This window comes from Taeniopygia guttata, chromosome 2 (genome assembly GCF_048771995.1).
Source record: "Taeniopygia guttata chromosome 2, bTaeGut7.mat, whole genome shotgun sequence".
NCBI classification, from domain to species: Eukaryota; Metazoa; Chordata; class Aves; order Passeriformes; family Estrildidae; genus Taeniopygia; species Taeniopygia guttata.
The window spans coordinates 71690771-71713230 of NC_133026.1; the positions used below are offsets into that span (position 1 = coordinate 71690771).

General features: G+C 35.1%; 1 protein-coding gene across 3 annotated transcripts in view; it reads left to right on the forward strand.

The window, feature by feature from the left end:
- The window catches only part of ATP9B (ATPase phospholipid transporting 9B (putative)), a 157156-nt gene that overhangs the window by 87932 nt on the left and 46764 nt on the right, over positions 1-22460 (forward strand). For all 3 annotated transcript variants that reach the window (XM_030265599.4, XM_030265600.4, XM_072924195.1), the window contains one exon: positions 18591-18751. In XM_030265599.4, coding sequence (XP_030121459.3) covers positions 18591-18751 — 161 coding nt within the window. The remainder of the gene's footprint in view (positions 1-18590; positions 18752-22460) is intronic.

A 22460-nucleotide genomic window follows, 5' to 3' on the forward strand; every position in this document is an offset into this window, starting at 1 on the left:
CACAGGTGTTTAAAATGAAATTATTTTATGTAGTAAACTGATAGGGAATTATACATGAATGTAACATGCATTACCTAAATTCAGCAGATTTTGGGGATGTACTTATGCTTTTAGTAAATATTAAGTTTTTTGTATGTGACTATTTCAACAATAGTATTGGCATGGAGATTTTGTCTCTGTGGACTGAACAACCATATTTAAAGAAGTAACCAACATGTAACATGGCCAGTAAGGACAAATTTGGGAACTGAAAACAGGAAAACACTTATAGCTCTCACAGCTGAGTAAGTGATAAAATTGAGTACTGCACCGTAAAAAATAGTTGTCATCATTTTTAATATGTAGTTTTAGCTGTACCTTTATTTGCAGTCTGCATCTTACTGTCTCTTTATCTTCTACCATGGGGTGAGATTGGTTTGCATACTTCTATATGATAAGACACTTGCTGTCTGTAGGTGATATTTTGTGCTAGCTAGCCATGCAGAAGGTAGACAAACAGTACTCAGTTCATCCTTCCTCTGTGTATTCGGGAGTCCTCCTGTGTTTTCTCAAGCTTGAAATTAATGGTTACGTGTTAGCTAGGGTATGTAGCATTAGGACCCAAAAGGAGGGCAAAGAGAGTCTAAAATAGTCGTTGAGAGTAGAAGATTTATTACATTTGAGAGATTAAAGATTTGAACATTTAAAAAAGAAATTAACATACAACTTGCTGAAACAAAATTAAAATTAAATTGACCAATTTTGCTATTGCTGCAAACTTAAGAGGAAATAAATCTGCAGCCTTTTCTGCTTTAGGAAAGAATTGTTTGAAATTCTGTTTGAAACTAGTTTAAAATGGCACATCGTCTCTCTCTGCTGTTCTTTGAAGACAAATAAAAATAACATTTTAGAGATTTTCCTGTAAAATGTGTTGATACACTCTTGTTGGGAGTATAATTCAATTATGGTGGTGTGTTCTTTCTCTGGGAGAAAGCAAACACTGAGATCTATGATTCCCAAATTGCACTGTCAAACTAAAACTCATATGTCCAGAAGTAAGCAAGAAATACGTGGGCCTGGCTCTTTTATCAGTCCTCTCTTCACTGAAATACAGATAATTGCTACAGTTGTATTTTTTGACTGGAGAATAACATTACTGCTGTACTTCATATTATAAATTTGTTTTTTCTAATGGTAGATTTTTAATTTGCCTTCTTAACACTAGATGCTTTTTGAATGAACCAATATTAAAATTTAAAGATGCAGACCTGCTTTATAAACACTCAGCAAAGACTAACACTGATGTAAGTTTAGGAAAACTTGCGTAAGAAAAAGATGAAATTTATGTACCTGTTCAAGCATGGGATTTATCTGTATGTTAAACTTAAAAGGATTTATTGTGTTTGCTGAAGTATTTAGTCATTCAAGCAACAATTTTCTTAACTTTAAGTCAACACTTACTTGTTTTATTACAATTGTTAAAATTGTTTCATTGCCTAAGGATGTGAACACAGTCTGAAAAACACAAAGATAGAGAGTGCAGAATTTTCTTAATGGATCAATTCAATATGCTTTTAATTCCAACAATATAAAGAAAAATTATTTCTGGCAAGGTTTAATTTCAGTCTAAAATGATATATGTTCTGTGCTTCAGATAAATGTGGAAGTGGTAACATCAACATTATAGTGTAATGACTCTCTGCATTTTACCTCATTGGCAGTCACATCAACTTACTCAGGAATGCAGTTCCAGTCTTTAAAAAAAAAAAAAAATCAGATTGAATTGTGCTCCTCACAATGCTGTAATCAGTAATCAATTCTATTTGGATAGATATTCTTAAACCTTGGCTTTCTGGATGAAGTTGGACTTGTCAATGCTAAAGGTCATTTATAGGTGTTAATTAACCAAGAGGGAAATTAACAAAGAAAGGTTATTTATTTATTTTGTCTGGCATTTTGCAGCATTCTCATTTTTATTTAAAGTGCAGAACAGTTTTTTGTTATCTAAATTCAGAGTTGCTTTTGCAGCTTTAGTCTTGATAGAAAGCAAGACTGTTGGTGCAGCCCTTCTGAAAATGTGACTTGTTTCCATCTATGGAAACAGATTTTGGGGGTGAAGTTAAAAAACCACAGTATCCTTGGCAGGAGATATAAATAAATTCAAGGTAATGTATTTTGCGTACTAAGATTGAAACACTGAAATTTCTTGGACTTTGCAATATATATACACCCAGAATATGCACACTAATGCATCAAAATTAGTAGAAATTATCTTCAATGGAACTGCTGAGAAATCAGTAGCCTCTCTAAAGGAGCTACAGCATGTAATCTGCCTAGTGTGCTTCAGATTAGTATAAAAATAGTTTTAATGTTGCTAATCCTTACAGGCAGCATTCAAAACACTTTTTCTCCCCCCTTATTTTATGGAATTCTACATCTGCTGTTAAATTTTAACATCAGAAGTAAAACTTCATAGTAACCATTTAGTGTTCATCAAAATAGTAATATTGTTTTTACCCTAATTCTTAACTAGCCTGAAAGCTAACTACTCATGTTGTTCTTGCTTTTGTTGCTTGTTTGCTGTTTTGATTTGGGTATTTTAACATAATGAAAATCTCAAAAGGGTGGTTGGTTGTTTGGGGGTTTTTTTGTGTGTGTGTATATGTTGCCCTTTGTTATTTGAAAACAGCCTTGCTATTCTGGTAAACTGAGGCAAAATCACTTTGCTGCTCTCTCTTGCTCTCTCTGTCAGTCTCTCATTCTTTCTCTCCTCCCACAAAATTACTTTCTGGTGTTTTGTGGCCAAATTTACTTCTCTGTGTTTAAAAGGCTTTTATCTATGGTCTTTCTCCATTTTTTATGAGGATGATTTTTGAAAAATATTTGCTAAAAAAGTATACTACTTCCTCTGGTTGTTTATTTGGAGTGGAACAGAGTGGCTGGAGCAGATTCATGTGGTCCCAGAAACTGATGCCACTTCACCAATTTCCCTGTTCAATATAGCTTTTTCAATATTCAGAATATATGCTTCTTTATCCTTGTCACATTTTTTTTAACAGCAATAAATTAGATTGTCCAATATCTTGTCAGTGGCATTAGTAAGCTATTCTTGTCTCTTCTGCCCCAAAGGCTGACATTTCTAAGTCCAATTTGCATTTCTGTTCAGGGCTTCATAAGGGCATTGACTTTATCCTGCTGCTACATTGTTGTGCAAGAGCCCAGTAATTTCACTTGCATATTTTTTTTACTAAATTGGTAATTTCATGTTTATAGTTTGTTTGAGAAGAATGGCTTTCTCTGACTGTATGTCTGAAGGGTCAGAGTAAGAGTAGAACAGTGAAAACTGTTAGATGGCTCTTCATGGCAAATGTTAAGGATTTATAAGAAAAATGTTTATGCAGCACTTTTTATTGGAGTATAGTCCGCTGTAGTTAATCCTCCTAAAAACTTCTCTTTGTATTGGATAAAACTGAGAACACTGTCACCTACAGGTAGTATGTAGGTGACATGCTTAGTTTGCCTCTGACACAGAGCTTCTATCCAAGGAATTACCAGCTCCCCATGAAATATGAGAATTCCTTTCTTGGTGTATGGGAGAATTTGTGGGATCAGGCCACAGGGAAATACATGTCATGTAGTGTTGTTGATGCTTTTCTCTCCATGGGCTGTCATCTCTGAGCAAAGGAAGGAGAGTACTACCTTGAAAAGCATAGAGTGTCTTAGCAAGAGAAACGGAAGAATGTTGGGTAAGGAGGAAGACAAAAGGTACTTTTCTTTAAAAGTTTGGAAAGAAAGGGCTAAATTGCAGAGGAGGCACCTTTGTTGTTCTGAAACTAGAATGTGGGAATGTTGAGGCTTGGGAACAGTCAGCAGTGTTTTAGCAAACCAAAGACAAAATTTATGTGTCCTTTACTCTGAGACAGAGAGAACATCTACCTACTATGATTATCTTTAACAGCATTAACTGAAATAGCAAGAGTGTCAGAAGTGGGAATTTCAATCCTTAGATGATTAGGATGGAAAAATCAAAATTCCGCATAAAGGAGCTGATTTCTTTGATATGTAGAAAACTGAAAGAATGCTAGATTTATACCATGACTTTTAGACAATAAGAAAACAATAAGACTGGAAGTCTTGATTGACTTCCTTGAGTGTATATGTAGATAATCGCTTAATGCAGTCTGTTGTGCTGGGGGGTTTTGTACACTCATATATTTTATTTACAGCATGCTGCTTCTTTTCAGAGACTTGTTGGTGGTGATCAAGTAATGCTGATCAAGTAGTGGTGTATATATTTTTATTTTCTTCTTTACATTGTTCTCCTCAAAAGAAATAAAATTGTAGTGCTACAAATGGGAAACTTGAGGCACAAGAGATAAAAAGGGTGGGGTGGGACGAAAGCAGAAGAGCCACAAAAGAAACAGGAACTGAGAGTGGCCAGTTTAAGGTGTGCAACTTCATTTCTCATCCAACCTGGTTGAATGTTTTACGGTACTCTTAGGTTTCAAAATCTACTATTTTTGGGTTTGCGTACACATGATGTGTATGGGTTTGTGTGTACATGATGTCTGTAGTCTTAAAATTGAACCTAGTGTATTTTATTTGGCATCTTAAAAAAAATTAGATCATAATTTGCTTATCTACTTTGCTGTTGTATCCCCAAGCTAGAGAAGTTGTTCCATGATATGGCCAGCTATCAATTTACAAGTTAAAGTTACAGAATAACCTATGCCCTAACTTCTTATTTGTTCTGAAACCAACAATTAAACATATCATGAAATTGATATACCAAGGCATGTGATAGGTCTTTTCTGGCTGCATGTAAGTTGTGTGGTACACTGTGTTGCTGTGTTGTGCCTGAGGCACTCAGCCTGAATGCTGCTCAAGGACCACGCTGAAGAGGTTATCTGTGCTGTATTATGGTAGTGCTGCTTGGGACATGGATGTTGAATCACTGTCCTTTTTCAATTGGTACCACTTTCTGTTTACAATCCTACTGCAAGGCAAAGGCAACAATATAAAGTTTAGTTCTTAACAAAATCATTGCTATACAACAACATACAGAACAAGTGAGGGGATGGCTCTTTGGTAGTGAGAGAAAATTCTCACTGTACTCTGGGTAAATTTCTGAGTTTACTGTGTATTTTAGAGTTCATGCCAAACTCTCCAACTGGTTTTGCAAAGCCACGTAATTTATTCACAGCTGTAAAATTCCTAAAGTGTTAAATTTATTCCCTATTACAAGGCTGTAGAAGGATAAAAATTGATATGTACCAGAATGTTAATGACTGGCCACAAGCCATGTCTAACTTGGAGTCCTAAATTCTTGTGATTCTCATCAAGAATGTTATTTGATGTTTTGTGATCTCTGAACTCCCATTTCAGAGATTCTCATTAAAAAGTTGCTAGAATTTTGTTATCTTAGTACTTTTAGAATATGTGTAGGTTAGAATTTGTCTCAGTAGTTCAATGGCATTTCACACTGGTGTTTAAGGAAGTGTGGAGTATACCATGGTGGAGTATACCATTGGAATGGTAGAATATACCATTTCTGAAGTACTCTGTTAATCTATTAAAATGGATTAACCTCACAAAATAGTCAGAATAATTCTTAAAATGGATCAAGTTATGGAAGAACAACAGCCTGCTATTCAAAAGAAATTACATGTATTTTACCTGGGCAATCTAAGCTAAAATTAATGATTTATGGTAAAATAAAGAAATAATTTGAAATGTTGTCATTCTACGGGAGACAGTGCAAAAGGGAGATTGCCTGCACATTTGACTTGTAAGTCAAGCTCTCAAAGAGGCAGACTCTGATGGCTATTTCCTCTCAGCTGCTGCCTCTACTGCTGCTAATCAGCTGAGGGAGTTTGCTTTTGCCTTTACATTGCTCCTTATGGCTTTGTTGCCATTCAGAATTTAATCATGCCCTTGGCAAAATGCAGCTGCTGGGAGATGAGAGGGTAGGGGCAAAGGGCATGACCTCTCAGAGGGTATTTGAAACCTCATCCCATGGCTTAGAACTGCACCACTTTCAGAAGGCTCTACCTGCACCTTGCTGGCTGTGAGTGAGCCAAAGTGGTGGCAACTAAAATACTGATGTTGTGGAAGGAGGCTGCTGTGCATTTTCCTTCATTAGGCTTATGTTCTGTACACTGAGTGTTTGTTAATAAGAACAATGTACCACAGTCAGCATTTTCAATTTTTAAAATTTATTTTGTGTATTTTATTGGAAATCTGGAACCTTATTTTTGGAATTATTTTTTCCTTAGTTAAGATCCATGCAAACACATTTCTTTGATGTGTAGTTTCAAAACCTTGATGCTGCAACCGTGTAGAAAGTCAGGTTTGCCTAAGGTCCTTATGAACTCTCGTTGTTATAAAATGTCTTTTGCATAATTTGCATTATTTCTGAAATTGTTTTCATATTTTTCTGAATAAGCTTTATTTTTTTTCCAATGGAAAGGAACTCAATAAAAAAGAATAGAGATATTAGTTTTGGTGATGGTAAGTTGAAAGTATATTGATTATTATATTTTACAATTATTATGAAGGAGGGATGTCCCAGATGTCAGAAACTAGGACGTTAAAGACCTGCAGAGCATTTTTAGAATAGATGCTCATCCAATTTTCAAAACTTCTATTTGGATGCTTACAAGCATTATTGTTTACTGTTATTATTGGATAGCCTTCTCTTTGTGTAGAGCAAGTATAAAGAAACATCTTTTGAGGTTTTCTTTTATGTGACTCAATAATTCATGCAGCTCATGCATTTTTCTAATTACTGGAGGCTCAGAAATCATCATGATTCACGTGACTTGAAATGTTAGTCTACAGTGATGGATATCTAGAAGGAAAGTTCGCTCCCTATCAGGACACAGTATTTGTTTTGGTGTAGGCTGAACATAATGATCATGACTAAGACAATTTACTGAATTCTGTTTGACACTTGAAGTAACAAGCTTGTCATATTCTTGACAAATACAATCTTTGCCCTGCTTTTTTACTTCAGTTCAGAGAGCAAGCCTGTGGATACACTGAGCATTAAAATCAGCATTCCAGCTTGTACCAGATGAAAATAATGTGGTTTAGATTGTGGATTAATTTGTAAAGAGTGGATTGCTCTTCATATCCTTAAGCTCATTTCCTTCCCATCATATCTTTTTGAATGTATCCCAAAATACTATTTATACAAAACAGCATTCAGTTTCATTTCTTTTATGATTTGGAGACATTGTGGAATCTTTTCCTAATCTCATAGTCTCCAAGGAATCCACTCAAGTGTTTTGTTTTATAAAAGTAAATATAGATGACTTGTGACTCAGCTCAAGAAAGAAAATAAAATCCTTATTTGATGCTAATATGATGCCCACTAGGCTTTTTTTTTTTTTTGTTCTGCCTATCACATAGAGCTCTTTTTCTAGTCTAAGTCTGACAGTGGTTGGACAGTTGTTTATTTTGTGTTTTTTGAAAGAACTGTTAAAAAACTTTTTGTTTCATTTTGTTGTGACTCCCTACTATATGTATGGTCTCTGGAAGAGATTCAGCCAGCACCAGTCCTCTGCTTTGTATTCAATATATCTTCCTTATGACTACCTTCCCCCTTGCCTTGTTCTGCTTCTCCACCCTGTTATCCTGGTCTAACACTTTTACTAGTTCTCCCTCCTTCCCTCCCTCCCTTCCTCCCTCCCTCCCACTACACATCTTACACATGCTTGTTTTTTCTCTGACAAGGTAGTACATTTGTGAAGAAGAAAGTTTAAGTCTTTGATCAGATGAAATTATCAAAATCTGTCATAAGTTGTTTACCTTGAAAAATGCTGTCTTGGTTAGTGTGCACTCATTTTGCAATGATAAAAAATCATCATCGTGGTACATCTCTTCAGCTCTTACCTGCATCTTTCCATGGGTTCCTTCCCCCTTAGCCTATCCAGTCCTGTCACCTTCCTTTTAAAGTTACTTTCATCACAACTCATGTATCCTTCATCTGGTCTGCTATCCAGTTGTTGGCCTCAGCTGCATGGTTGATGTTTTAACAGTTTTATGCACAGGAAGATATTCCCCACAAGCAGCTGAGTAGCCATTTCATTGACGTTCTCTAAACATATTTTTGGAATTCCCAAAGGTTCTCTGGCTATATGTCCACCTCTTATTCTCACTTTTGGGTTTTTGTTTCAGCTATTACTGTATCATTACTTTCTCCTTTGCCCTCAAATCAATTTGTCTTTCCTCGGCTCGTTGACATAGTTTATGCAGTACTTAGTGCAGGGCTTTGTTCCAGCTAAGGGGTTCTCACTCTCGATTTGCAGCTAAAAAAATTGGAAGCAAATTTGTGTGTGTTTATAAATTTGGAGGTTATGGAACTTAATTTTTGCAAATGAGATACACCTAATTGTGTTTGAGCTGTGAAACAGTACTTTTGAGGGCACTGACAAAAGTGTGGAGTGGTACCCATTAAAGTGTTGTATTCCATGTATGAATCTTCCCCTCACCTTTTTTTCCTCTTGCATTGAAGCATGTATTCAGTCAGTATGTTACTCTTGCACTGAAGAAAAAGTGTGTTTATGTAGGCCCTCCTTTGGGACACAGGTTTGAATTGTTTAGCAGATACATTAGCTGATGTTCCTACTAGTTTTGTAATGACTCTCCCCTTTGTGAAGTTAAGATATGGTCTGTATGCACTGTTTTATTTTTAAATGGATTTAATTCTGTAAACACTAGGTGAGCTTTTCGTGCCTTGCATAATATTTTATATTCTATTTTGACCTTCCAATTTTCTTTGAGAACCTGAATAATTTTTTTCTAAGTACTGAAGTGTTTTATAGCTGTACTGCACAACAGTTTCCTTGTGGAAGGTCTGCTAGCTTCCAATGACCCTTAGCTACCATCTGGTACAAATTCAAAGTGCTTCTGTCATCTGCTGCTAATTGCTGTCACCTGCATATTGCAGTCACTGAGCAACTTGGAGTGCAGTAAAGCAGGAGGCATACTGCTTTGTATAGCTGCAATCTATCCATAATACACATGATTTCTTTATTAATATTAATTTAATAATAAAAGAAGTACATGCCTCGTGAAATGGTATGAATTAATATAAATGGCATTTCATGTTTATTTTAGTAACTTTCAGGTTTTAATCTGACATTCAAAAATGTGTGTAGATTTGTATTATAAATATATTTATTATTTCAGTATTCTTCAGCCTGTTTATTGTGCTGAGATTGTTCAAACTGAATCTTACAGAAGAGTTCTTTAATCTTTTTTGTAAGCTGATAAGCTTTAGTCAGGGCACTAGCCTACAGCACCATATTATATTAATGTATTTTACTTGTAATTTAGAGAACAAGAAGAATATCCTGATCTGAAGGCTAAACTGTCCCCTGTGGCACTTGCACAGCTGATAATCGTGAACTAGAAAGATGTGTATATCAAATAGTTTACAAAATGAAGCCAGCTGTGTTTCCCTACATACTGTGGCTTCCTGACATGCATCATTAAACCTTATTAGCTACTTCCTTTTACAAAGATTCTTGTAGTCTTGAACATTGCATATTAACATTTTCTGCCCCTCCAACTGGAAATTATTTGCTTTATTGTAGAGTGTCAACTTGCTCTAGCTTCTGATATGCGTTCTAATTGGTACTTTGGAGTATAATCATAGTGAAATACCACTCAGTGCATTTCTTTATTTGGAAAATTAATACAGACCTTTTCACTTCATCTGTCAATCTGTGCAACTTTTCACACAATTCCCAACTGTTGGGATTGCTTGCAAAACATTAAGTATGAAATGGTTCATAAAATGTTTTTAAGAATATAAACACAAAAAGAAAAAGTTGATTTTTATGGTAAGATTTTGTTGTTGTTACTTGCTTAATAGAAATAAAGCTATTTTAGCTGATAATTTTAATGATGTAAGAAACTTCAAAAATGTATTGATATTATAAAGTTAATTTTTGTTGTTCAGATGAGGCTTTATTTAATAAAACTACCATACTGCACACACACACCACTTGATTGCTTAATTCTGATAATGAAATTCAGCTCTTAAACCTTAGGAAAGCAGAATTTTTGAAATATTAATCTCTCTATGGGTAAAAACAGATTTGGATTTAAGTACAAAATATGTATTATGTATATGCATTTTTACATATTTACAGCTCTTTTGTATATCTGTCCATAAGGTCAATTAAATACTTCTGATCTGTCTGTACAACATTTTGGAAAATATTATTCCAGAACCATATTTGTTTGTATGATCCCAAGAATAATTTCAAAGCAACACATTCTGTTAATTGTCTTGAAACATATTTTGTGTTTATTTTAGGACAGGAGGCACTAGTAACACAGACATTATATAGATTATGAATAACATGTAACTGTATAAAGAAATAAAACTAAGAACCATCCTAAAAACCTTTCTGTTGATATTCCTCATCTAAAAAGTTTAATATTTGTTAAAGAAGGACAGTTTTATTTGTAACAACACTAGTGCATTAAAATTGAGCTAGAAATTCTAGAGCTCGGGTCATAATTTCTACTACATATTTGAGTCTGAAAATTGATGTTTTCACATAATATTAGTAAGAAGTTGTACATCAAATCTTATCTAGAAGTCTTCACTTAGAAGATCTGTTTTTTCTGTGCCTTAAATGGTTGTGGACATTTGCTCTGGATTTATTTTGGGTGTTTCTACTCAGACTTGAAGAAGGGTCATTCCCCTTTCTTGGGCATTTTTATGTGTATTCAGACATTTAATTAATCTTCTAGGAGACTACTGCTGATTTTCCACTGTATGGAGCAGCTGTCAAGCTCCTGTTCAATTTTGAAGAAAAAATAAAAACAAGTTTTTCTTTCAATACGTATCTCAGGCTTTTTGAAACATTTCTTCTCAGTTTGCAGACTAACAGGATTTTATACTCAGGAATAGCTAGGGCAGAGTCAAAAGTCTGATGCAGTCAAAATGCTCGTTCTCAGTTCCTTTCTCACATGTTTTCCCATTTATTATTGAATATTATTATATGTAAATATACATTCATATTCCTTATTAATAGGATTCAGATTTAAAGCTTCAAAACAAACTTTCAGGTGCTTTGTGTTGTGTGGCTGTTCATTTTTTTAACCTGATTTCCTGTGCAAAAATACCTGGATGATTGTGTTTGTATCTGGACCTGTGCTGAGACAGGTTTAATAATGGACATGGAGTATACACAGAAGAGGAGGAGGGAGGTTGTAGAAATGTTCCACCAATTAATGAAACACTGCATACTGCCAATTTTAATTGTTTATTCAATAATTTTTATTCATTCTTTTGCATTTATTGGCTAATCCATCTTCTGAAAGTTTCCTCAGTCACTTTAATAATCTGTGTGTTGTATCTACTGTATTACTTCATTTACATTTCCATGAAGAAAGGTTGCAGCTCTGATTTCCATCTACTTTGTGGCATAAGCACCAACTTAATATATCAGTGTTTCTCATTGAAGTTTTTTCCCAACTTTCATTAACTATTAAAATAACAAGGTGTAATAAAACAAAATGTATGTAATTTACCTAGAAAGAAATTTTTAAAATGCACCTCTGAATTTAACCTCAAGTAAGATGGAAGGAAAACATATCCTTTTAACTGTCTTTTTGCTTACTTACAGTTTGTGATAAAATGCAATTGTGAAATTTTAAAATAAGCTTAGACTTTCTGGGTTCTTGGCTTCATTTATTTAATTATATTCTTAATGGAAAAATTGACATGTGTTTTGATAACCTTAGCTCTGACCTCTCTTACCCCAGCCCTGTGTGAGATTAAACTCATTACAAAATGTAATAATCTCTGCTAATAGCTTAATCTAGATAGTCTATGAGGAGATGAGTTACTAACACCTTATTTTGAATGTGGAGTAAGGAAATGTTGGATTTCTGTAGGTATACATTTTCCAGTATTCAATTCAAAGGTGTCTTTGAAAAAGCTGTAAGGTTCTCATACCATTTAGGAAATATTATTAAACATACTGTGTCATATGTAAAACCCACAGATTCAATCCCTACTATGAAAATACTACATTTGTGCAATTTTCTATTTGAAAAAGTTATTTAGACCAGTCAGCCGCTTGGTCTGAAGTGCAGATATATTACTATTCCCAAAATACATGCACATGAAAGAGCTAGTTGTTGTCAATTTGTTAGGTCCCTTTTGCAATTGTTTTTTCATTAAGAAAGTAGAACTTGTTACTGCACTATTTATTTTTTTACATGTATCTCAAATTTTTGCATTTATTTATTTTTATATATGCAAATTTTACACAATAAAAGTTTTGGAACCAGTTTTCCCTGTCCTAATTTTGCAGTTATTTTGGTACTGCTAATTATCTTAATCTGTGAGAGAGTAAATCATGCTTTTTTAACCTATTCAGATTTGAAAAAAATGCCATCTCCATTAAGTGTGTTTTAATAATAGTGTATAATGTGTAAAGCTGCTTATTCTGTACTCTGAGCCTTGAAAGACCTGATTACATGACAGTATCCACAGAAAAGTCTTGAGTTGAAGCTGATGATGACCAAGCTTAAAGATGAAACAAGCACATATAAAAGGTACATATGAAATATGAATCTGAAGATGTAAAAGGTACACATGAAATATAATCTGAAGATAAAAATCAGTGTAAAAATCAAGCACCTTTAAATCCTGCTCTTCCCCCACCCCTGAGATTTCCATGTCTTAGCAATATTGATCAGTTAAGGAGGATTTCAAGTGCTTAGAAACTCTAAATATCTTCTGTGCTATGTACCTATATTTTTTTTAATTGAAAAAAAAAAAAAACAACGATGAATTAGAGTTTCACTGCGTGAAAGTTGTTGAATTTTCCAGTATGACTGGTTATCTTAGATTACTGAAGCAATTATTCTAAATTGGTGGGTGGTCTTGAGAAAATGTTTTCAACCGGTAGCTTTTAATAGGAGGACAGTATGTAATCCAGCACAGTCCCTGCATGGATACCGGAATTCAAGGGGCTGTTAACCTTTTCGATTTCTTGACGTGCTCTGTAACGTTCTGATCATTCGCGTTCGTGACAAATACGCAGCGAAGTCGGAGAACATCTGGTCACACAGCATCTGACTGCTGCTGCCTTAAGGTGCCAGCCTGTGACTGTGTAAAGGTGTCGGAGTGTAGCGTTTAGCTAAGGAGGATTCCTCAGCTAGGATTCCCACAGCGTGTTGTGTGGCTCAGGGCGGTCTGAGTGCGCGGTGTGAGGTGTGAGCGCCGAGCCATTGCTCCGAACGCAGCCGCTGCCGGGAGGCGCCGTGCGGCACAGACGGGCGCGGGCGCCCTCTGCTGACCAAAGCGCGCATGGCAGCGCTGCCCGGCCCTGCCTCCCCTCCCGCCTTCGGACACACCGGAGCGAAGGCCAAATACCCACGGCTTGGCTTCGTTGCGATACGTAAGGACTCATTCTGAGAACAAACATCCGATTGAAGAATATTTAGAGACAGTACCGTACTTTACCAAACCGCAAAAATGTTAATGAAAGCCAGATTTATGGTCAGAAGGATATCAAGAATGAGTTGTGTTCCGTTTCTGTCATTGGGATCATTTGAAACAGTATGTTTTACTACAAAAAGACTAAATCGTTGGCATTCAGGTAAACCAGGATACAACTGAAAAAGAAGACACACTTAGGAAGACTATGAAATCTGTGACTAGCATTTGACAAAACAAGCGCCTTACTTCAAACAACTGAGCCCTACCGAAGTGCAGTTGTGGAAATAGCTCACTTACAGTTTTTATTGCAGTAGACAAATAGAGAGAGCTAAGCACCTCTAAACTCCTGGAGAGGACTCTTGAGCTTCAATTTGAGTATCCAGACTCAGATGATGTTGAGTCTGGAAAAGGCAACAATATAAAATGAATGAAAAAATGAGACAGAAAGAATGGTGTGAGTCCTCTTTTTCTTTTAGAATTATAGATATTTCTGTTTATAAAAGGGAATTCTGCTTCCAATGTGATTATTTTATTTCAAAACACATAAATATTCATTTATGAATAGTGTGTTAAAGTAAAGCCAGGCAAGTCAGAAGGGTAATTCAGTTCCATAAAACTGCAGTATTAACATGATACCAAATATTTTAGTTTGCTCAAAGGTTTGGTTGTGTGATGAATATTTTTTATGAAGGATAAATATTTTTTTTTTTGCCAAAGGTAAGACAGAAAATGTTACTGGAATCAAATGAACTATTTAATGGTAATTACTTCTGCATAAGTCAAATGGAGTGGACTAAATAAGTAAAGTTTATTTCAGTTTTATGAACTTAAGTATAACAGTTGTCCCCCTGCTTTATTCCTCAACTTTAAAATGAATAAAACTTGTAAAAGGTTTTTAGTGCTTCAGAAAATGTTTTCAAAGTTTCACTTTTGCTCTTGCAGCTAAACCAGTGATGAGACCATGTTTGAAAATTGATATCAAAAAGCAGGGACAGGTGACTTTTTTTACTGAATGGTTGCTGTAGATATTTTTGTGTTTTCTTTGCTTTTCCCACTTTTGAATCTACTGATTAAAAGAATGAGAAAGATGCTGATTAAACAGTGTATACTGTATGCATACTGTATGCAGGATTTGGTAGGTTTGGCATTAATCAGGTCAGGTTTGTAGAGAAACATATTTGTGCAGACCATTGCATGAGTAGAGAGAATTAAGGCAAGATGCTTGCTAAACCTGAATTTACTTGTTTTGATTCATAGTTATACTATCTTAAGGTGATCACCTGGATTGCTGAGCAGTCAAGACTTTGAATGATGCGAATTAGGAGACTTATGAAAGAAGAAGCATTTACAGATTCCAAAGTTGCTCATTGTGGTTTTTGTGTCAAAGATTTAGGTAGATAGATAGGGATGTATCATTTTATTTAGCTTTTAAACACAAATTAGTAACCTGTTATTTCCAGGGACTATAGGGATGGTTTAATAGATTATTGAAGCAAGTCATGGGGGTTTGGATAAATGCAGCTGACTGTATAGTATAATCTATATAATTTTTTTTTAAATGATGGAATGCTACTAGTAATTTTTGTTAAGCAAACCTTGGTTTTGTCACCCTGCACCTGAAATATGTATTATTTGAATTTTAGTACTTTTAAATATTTATTGTTACATACCTTTTACATCTAAGTGTAGGCTACAATTAATGGAAATATATAATATACTGATATTCCAGGCTTAATAAATTAATTTCAGAGCATGTATTAAGAATAGGAAAGAAAATTTTTATGTTTATGGTGCAAATTAAAATCCAAGTCCCTCTCAAACATGCATACCATGAAATTTCATTGTAGTCAATGTAGTGTTTGGTAGTGCAGAACCAGGCTGATTACTGAAATAGAATTGCCTTTGTGAAGGAATTTGGTTGCAGGGGGAAGTCTGTCCTAAGACTGTGCCTTAATACTTCAGCAGTATTAAAGTAGGGCACTTAAAGGCTATTTGTGAGCAATTATTTGTAATACACTTTAAACTGTAATTGAATAAAAAATGGCTGAACTAGACTATTTTGAGAAATCTTTGTGATTTTATAACATTTAATTATCAAATTTTGCATTTCAGTATTCTAGCATTTTAAAAGTTCTTATTTTCAATTTAATATATATTTTATAGTTCTAAAAGAATTGTTCTATTGCTACAATAATAGCTTCAGAAGATAACCTTTCCTAAAAGTTAAGCATCTAGGACAGAAACAGCAATATTGTTGTTCAGATATATTTCAGTAACTGGAAAAGTTCTTGTAATTTTCAGCTTTTTAATTAAATTAAGATTTTTCTTATAAGATAATGAATTATACCTTGTGGCCCAAAATGTTAAGTGTAGACTTCGAATCATTCCCTCATTCAAATATGAAATATTTTTAAAACTTGTCAACTTATTTACCATGCAAACAGACAATTGATAGTATAAGCCATTACTTTATTGAGAACCATTATCTATTTAAAACTCTGAGCATAAATTAAAGAGGATCTAAATGGAATTGTGTCTGTTGCTATTAGTAGCATTTTAATTTATACAGGCAATTATTGTGTTCATTTCATTATCGTAGAGCAGCCCCTTTGCAAAACTATTGTGGTTTTCTTAGACATTACATACAAATATTCCCTTGGAGATTAAAATTTCCAGTGGTGTGCTTAATTTTGTTGTTTCAAATAGAACAAATATTATGACAAGTAGAAGAAAATTTGTTTTAGTAATATGGGAAATAGAAATTAACATGGAAAATTACTCAAAGTCTTAATGAATCTATTTCTAATATTTTCATAGTTATTCTAGTTACTCTTTTCCAAAGAAAATAAATAGCTTTCATAAGATGTCATATTTTACAATTGCTTTGATAAAAGCACAGTCTAGTTAAAATGGAGTTTATCCACTTTTCCTATATTCAAATGAATTTTAGAGAATGTTAATTAATTTCTACATGAAATTTATCTGGCTAGTTCAACAGAGTTTCATTAGTTGACTGCAGAAATTGTTTTAGTGGAAAGGCACAGAATTAAACTAATTAAGTATCTTTTAGTACATTGGAGTAACTAGTTTTTGAGAAATGGAGAATGCATTTAAATTAAAACTGACTTTCTTTGTGTGCCTTCTTAGGTAGAATTTTGCAATTGCCCTCACTTACTGTAGTAAATAAAAATATTAAAATTTGCTATGGCAAATAGTATGATCTATATTAAAAAGAATGGCATTGTTAGTAGTATATCAAGTGTTCTTGAGCAAAAGATTTATAGTGTAAAGCGTTTTTCAGCATCAACTTTTTATTGTCATAATACTTCTCCAAACACATTTTTATTTGGTCCCAAACTTAAATTCACATCTGTCTTCATCAATTAGAAAGGTATTAATGCTTTGAGTTAGCTACATATCAGTGTGCAGTGGACTAAATTTAATGTTTCTGTCCTAAAAGTGGCATTCTTTACAAAGAAGCACTTTATTCATTTCTGTTCTGGGGTGGGGTTTTTTATGGGGGGTGGAGAGGGGAGAGATAGGCTTTCACTACCATGATGCAGGGGAAAAAAAAGTGTGAGGTAGTAGTTATGCATATTGCAAGACAGTGATTCTTTATTTTATTACAAAAAAAGACCAACTCTAGAAGGCCAGATTAAATCATTCCTTTCACTTTTTAATGGGATTTGGATGAATAGAGTAAAATATGCACTTTGCATTCATTGATAGCATCTTTAGGTTGAGGTAATTGAGTCTTTTTTCCCTGACTGAATGAATAATGACTTCATCTGATCCTCAGCGAGGCCTGAAACTTAGGCTGCCTTTGTCAACGCAAAAAGATCTGGGCTTTGAAACATGCTCTACTTCCCTGGCTTCATTTTTCTTCATTTTAATCCAAAAACCTATTTTTCTCAATAATTCAAGCATAAACTATGTAGTAGTTGAAGCAGCGGAAATTGCAAGATATTTGTCCTCGTTGTGCTGCTTTTTAAATGCAGCTGATAAATCAGCCGCTGTGGTCTTCAGCTGCCTGATTCTCTAGGGAAGGGACAGCCCATGTGTAAGCAAGATTGCTGGAATTTTTAAGAACTATATTTAAAGTGCTTCTTTTGCAGACTGTTTGTTATCTAAGGAAGTGTTATGTCTTACTGGTCTTACTGGCAAGACTTTGAGATAAAAGGGGCATCTGTGATGGGGCCTAGGAAACTCTTCCTGACATAGTTTTCCCACATATTTTACTGACTACTAGAGCATCCCAAAAAGTAGAGGAAAAAAACCCTAGCTTACATCATACATTATTGAAATGGTGAGAGTTTTAGTTACATAGCTTAAATATATTTTTTCATGAGAAACAGTGGATGAAAGATAGCTTCTCCTAATGTTTTACTTGAAATGTTTCTAAATCAAATACCTTTTTATTCATGTGAAGTTTAAGCTCTGTTTCACTATATTGATTTGAAAATAGATATTCCACTTGAATGTTGTTTTTATTATTGTATTGGACAAGTGAAAACTTTATACAATTAAAAGTCATTTCTATGGCATAGGTTCAGATTTACAGAGTGGGATGAGAGCATAGTGACAAGTCGCAGTACACTTGTCAGACAAATAAGAAACCTGTGACTTCTTGTTCATGTGATAAGTGCACCGTGACTTGTGCCTTTTGGTTCTTGAATCTAACAAGTATTTAAACTTCTAGCACTCAATGAGCTCCCTACAAATATAATACACCATGCCAGTATTTTTGCTGCATGCATGAAAGAAGAATATTGTCCCTGCTCATTGTTCATCTGTAATTATCCTTTCTCCTTGCCCTTCTGTATTCCTGTCCAACAAGGAGTGGAGAAGGGATGTGTCAGACTTGAAGGTATTCAAAAGACTTGGCTGGGACAATTCACATTGGTTCTGGGAATTGTTATTGCCACAAAACCAGGGCAAGCAAATGTGCAAATAGGAATAGCAATCAATGCAATTATCAAAGTTCAGTTAATTGTTACGTGCATGTTAATTGTTAAATGCATGGATTTTTAATAGGTAGGAATAACCAAAGCAAACAATTGTTAATTGTTTGCACTGTAGAAGCATAAATTTAAGAAAAACTACTGACTAACTTGATTTCTTTTTCCTCCTCCAGGTTGGTTTGCTGGACCTGGAGCTGAATCAACTGACCAAAGCCCTGTTTTTGGCTTTAGTTGCACTATCAGTTGTTATGGTAACGTTGCAAGGATTTGTAGGCCCATGGTATCGCAACCTTTTCCGGTTCCTCCTCCTGTTTTCCTATATCATCCCAATCAGGTATGTATAAGAATGAAAGCACAATACTGTTGCCTAATTTCACTGTATGTGACTTTCTTGAAATTTATACTTGCTTCTCATTGCAAAGGAAATTGATCTTATCAGGAAGCTGAAGGAGAAGGTGCCAACAAATCTGCTGATTCTTGAAGGATCACTATACAGAAAGCAATACGGTTGTATTTTTTTTGTATAATGTTCATCTTGCTGGAGTAATCAGGATATCTAATCCTTTGCTAGCATAAATGTATTAATAAGGATACAAGGTATATGAGAAAGAGGTTTCAGGAAGCATGCAGTTGAATGAACTGCTAGACGCATTGTGGAATTTTTAATGCCTTAAATTCTAAAAATATTCCATTTCTCTGGTTAAAATACAGACATTTTACCCCAGTAATGATTAATTTAAATTGGATGGCTAAATAATGTAAGTGCTCTTTTACAATGAGAGGAGTTTTAACATGTAACCAGGTAGAGACTTGCCCTGAATTAATTAATTCATTAAGCATGAGTACTGTATATTCAAATTGCAGATAAACTGGAACACGAAATAATATCCATGTGGGTAATCAAGTCTTCTGTGGACACAGAAATGAGAACACTGCCTCTGAACTGAATTATTTTCTTTGCATAGGTATTGCCTTTGCAAAATCGAATTAAAATACTCAGTGTTTAGATTAAGGTAATTGTTAATTTTAGATCCTCTTTAGAACTGTTCAGTTTCAGATACATCATTCAGTAAGCCCAGTGATCAGCCAGAGTTAGCAGCATCTAAACTTTAGCTAGATTTAAGACCTGTCCCCTCAGGCATGCACACAATATTTAAGTTCACGTAGTAAAGGAAAGAAAAATAACAGGAGGATTTCATTAGGCCTTTTCATCTAAGCTTACATTACTTACACGTTACTGTGGTCACATTTTTAAAGTACATGTCTGTGTGAAGGAAACTGTATCATATTTGACCAATGGGATACTCAGGAAGTCTCAGTCTTAACATTTTATAACTTAATGGACTTTATTTTTATAGTACTTTTGTGTTGCAAGAGAAACTGATTCTGTGCGAAGCTGAAGGAGAAAGTTCTGGCAAATCTGCTGGAATCACAATTTTGGGATATCTTTCTGAACACTGTCACTGTCATAACTCCTTTACTGCTTGAATGATGCTATTCAATCATGTTGCCATCCCCCCCTACACACTCAGTTACTGAGTATTAAACAATTTATCCATGTGAAGAGGCAAAAAGGCCTCCATTCAAATGGTTAAGTGTATATTTTACTCAGAGATGCACTTTAAAATTTCCAGGGGAGGGGAAAAAGAGCTAAAGATATAAAGGATCACTTCTAATGAAAGGTAACTTTTAACCATTTTAATGTCTTTTTTACTGGATGCAAGAGGATTAAGGCCATAGAGGTGTTGTAAGTAAATTTTACTCTATATTGAAAGTTCAACATATACCATTGAAAAAACATGTTCACTGAACAGCTCATTTTCAATGTAAGAGTTCTTTAGTGGACTTGTGGACTAGCTTTTCTCCAAAAAAAATTTCTAGCATCTCTAATCCAATTTACAATTGTTTGTGAGAGATAATATAAAAACTAAAAATATTAGGGAATATGGTTGGTTTAGTTTATCAGACAGGAATTTATCACAGAATGCTTTCCTCCCTAGAGATTTATCTGTTTCTCTACCAAATTTTCTTCAACCCGAATCTTCATAAACACAGGGTTGCTTCCCACACTGTCAGCAAGATGAACAACTCAGTCATGCTGGTGCTCAAATTTGGCTACACTTCCCTTCCTCTCTTCTGTATGTTAAGCATGGGAATGACTTAAGTTTTAGGCTGTATTTTGAGTGTAAGCTCTCAAGGATGAAGATTACAAAGCAAATGACATTGAAGCACCAGGTGTTGTATCTTCCCATTATTTATAAAATAGCTATGTGGGGGAAATAATGAAATTACAGATGTAATGAAATGAAATGTTAGAGATTAGGATTCACTGATAGAGGCAAAGCATATCTGGACTCAGGCACATATTAAATGTGTTGCTTGATAGTTTTAGAGAATTCAGGAAGTTTCTAATTGTGGAGCATTTTTGCAGTTCTGTTTGGCTTTTGATTTGCAGAGCAAGGGAACTTCTAGGTATGCAATAAAAATAGCTCTTCATGGCTAGATGTTTTGGTGAATATCATCAGGAAGATGACGATAGAGTTAGTACAGTTTAACTGATCTCTGTGCAGCCTCTCCTATAATTAATAGGAAGAGGAACTTTTCAGACGCATCAGAAAGAAGCTGGTTCCTTGTGTTTCAGCTGCATCCTAAATACTTGTCTAGATCTAGCAAAGTATTGCTTCACTTTGTGCAGGGTATTACTGTGGGGCATGTAAGACTTAAGTATAAACATAAAACAACTGTTAAAAAAACCTAACAGCACAGCAAAATAAAAACCATCCCAATAAGCAACCCACCCCTCACCTCAAAAAAAATCAGCCTCCAACATTGTACACATTCTGTGGTGTACAAGGAATCAGGAAAAATGGAGAAAAAGTAGTAATAAACAGATATCAAAAGCTTAGTCCATCTCTAAACTCTTAAATTAGAGTCATTATGCACAGAATGTTTTGAACAGCCCCACACCCCCAGAAACATTTGGTCCTTTAAAGTGTTGATGTCATTGATGTTTTCTTTTTCCATATAGAGAAACCATAGCCCAGGGAGCCATCATAGGCAATCTGCTGCCCTAAGAAGTCAAGCTATTTTAATTTCTTAAGATTTATCAGGGAAAGAGGATATAAAGCAAATCCTTGACGGACTGTCCAAAACAAAGTAAATTTCTCTATGATTATCTTCACCAATTATCTGAGTTTTTTCCATGTTCCCTAGCATTTTTAGGCTTTTTTCTAGTTGACTCTAGCCAGCTAGACTGTATCACCTAGTGCAGTTGTCACATAGCAAGCTAGCAGGGTGTTGTGTCTCGTGATGCTCCGAGCAGTTGCGTGCTGGGCAGTGAGGAAAGAGAGGTGCGACTGTCCCCCTGTGAGCTCTGCGATCCCAGTTATTGGCACAGGGACAGATGGAGGCGACACAGGGCTTGGGGTGTTCCAGAGTGGGTCTATTAAGTGGAGAAAATGGAGCCCCAAGACCAGCTTGGGAGGGCAAACAAAGGTTTTATACAGAAAGTCAGGAGGAGAGGTGTAGGAACAATAATTAATGAGGGTAGAACTGGGGAGGGGTCTAAAGCAGGAATGACGTATCATAAACCTATCAGGGGAAATAGGGGAGGAGAATAACACAAAGTAACCAATAGGGTGTTGAGTGTAACTAAATGGACAGGGAACACTCTGGAAGAAGGGGAGGGGACTAGAAGGAGTGACAGGGAATGTTTTAGGGAAGGGGCAGGGAAAGGGAGGATTGACAACTTGGAGGGGAGGAGGTTTAGGGAAGAGCTTGGGAAGATTGACAACTGGGGAGGGGAGGAGATTAGGGAGGAGGGAAATGAACGAACATTGAACAAACATCAGCTTAAGGCAAAAACCCACCACAACAGCAGGGAGCGTGTGTCCTTAAGTATGTCCAGGCTGCTGCTCTTTGTGATACCAGCTTGGAAGTTCTTAAGTCTCTGATGTCACCTTTACTTTTTTAATAAGGTGCTTTTGTTGAGCAACATGTATTCTTGGATTGTCTGTTTTCTGAATGACAAGGGTCAGAGCAGC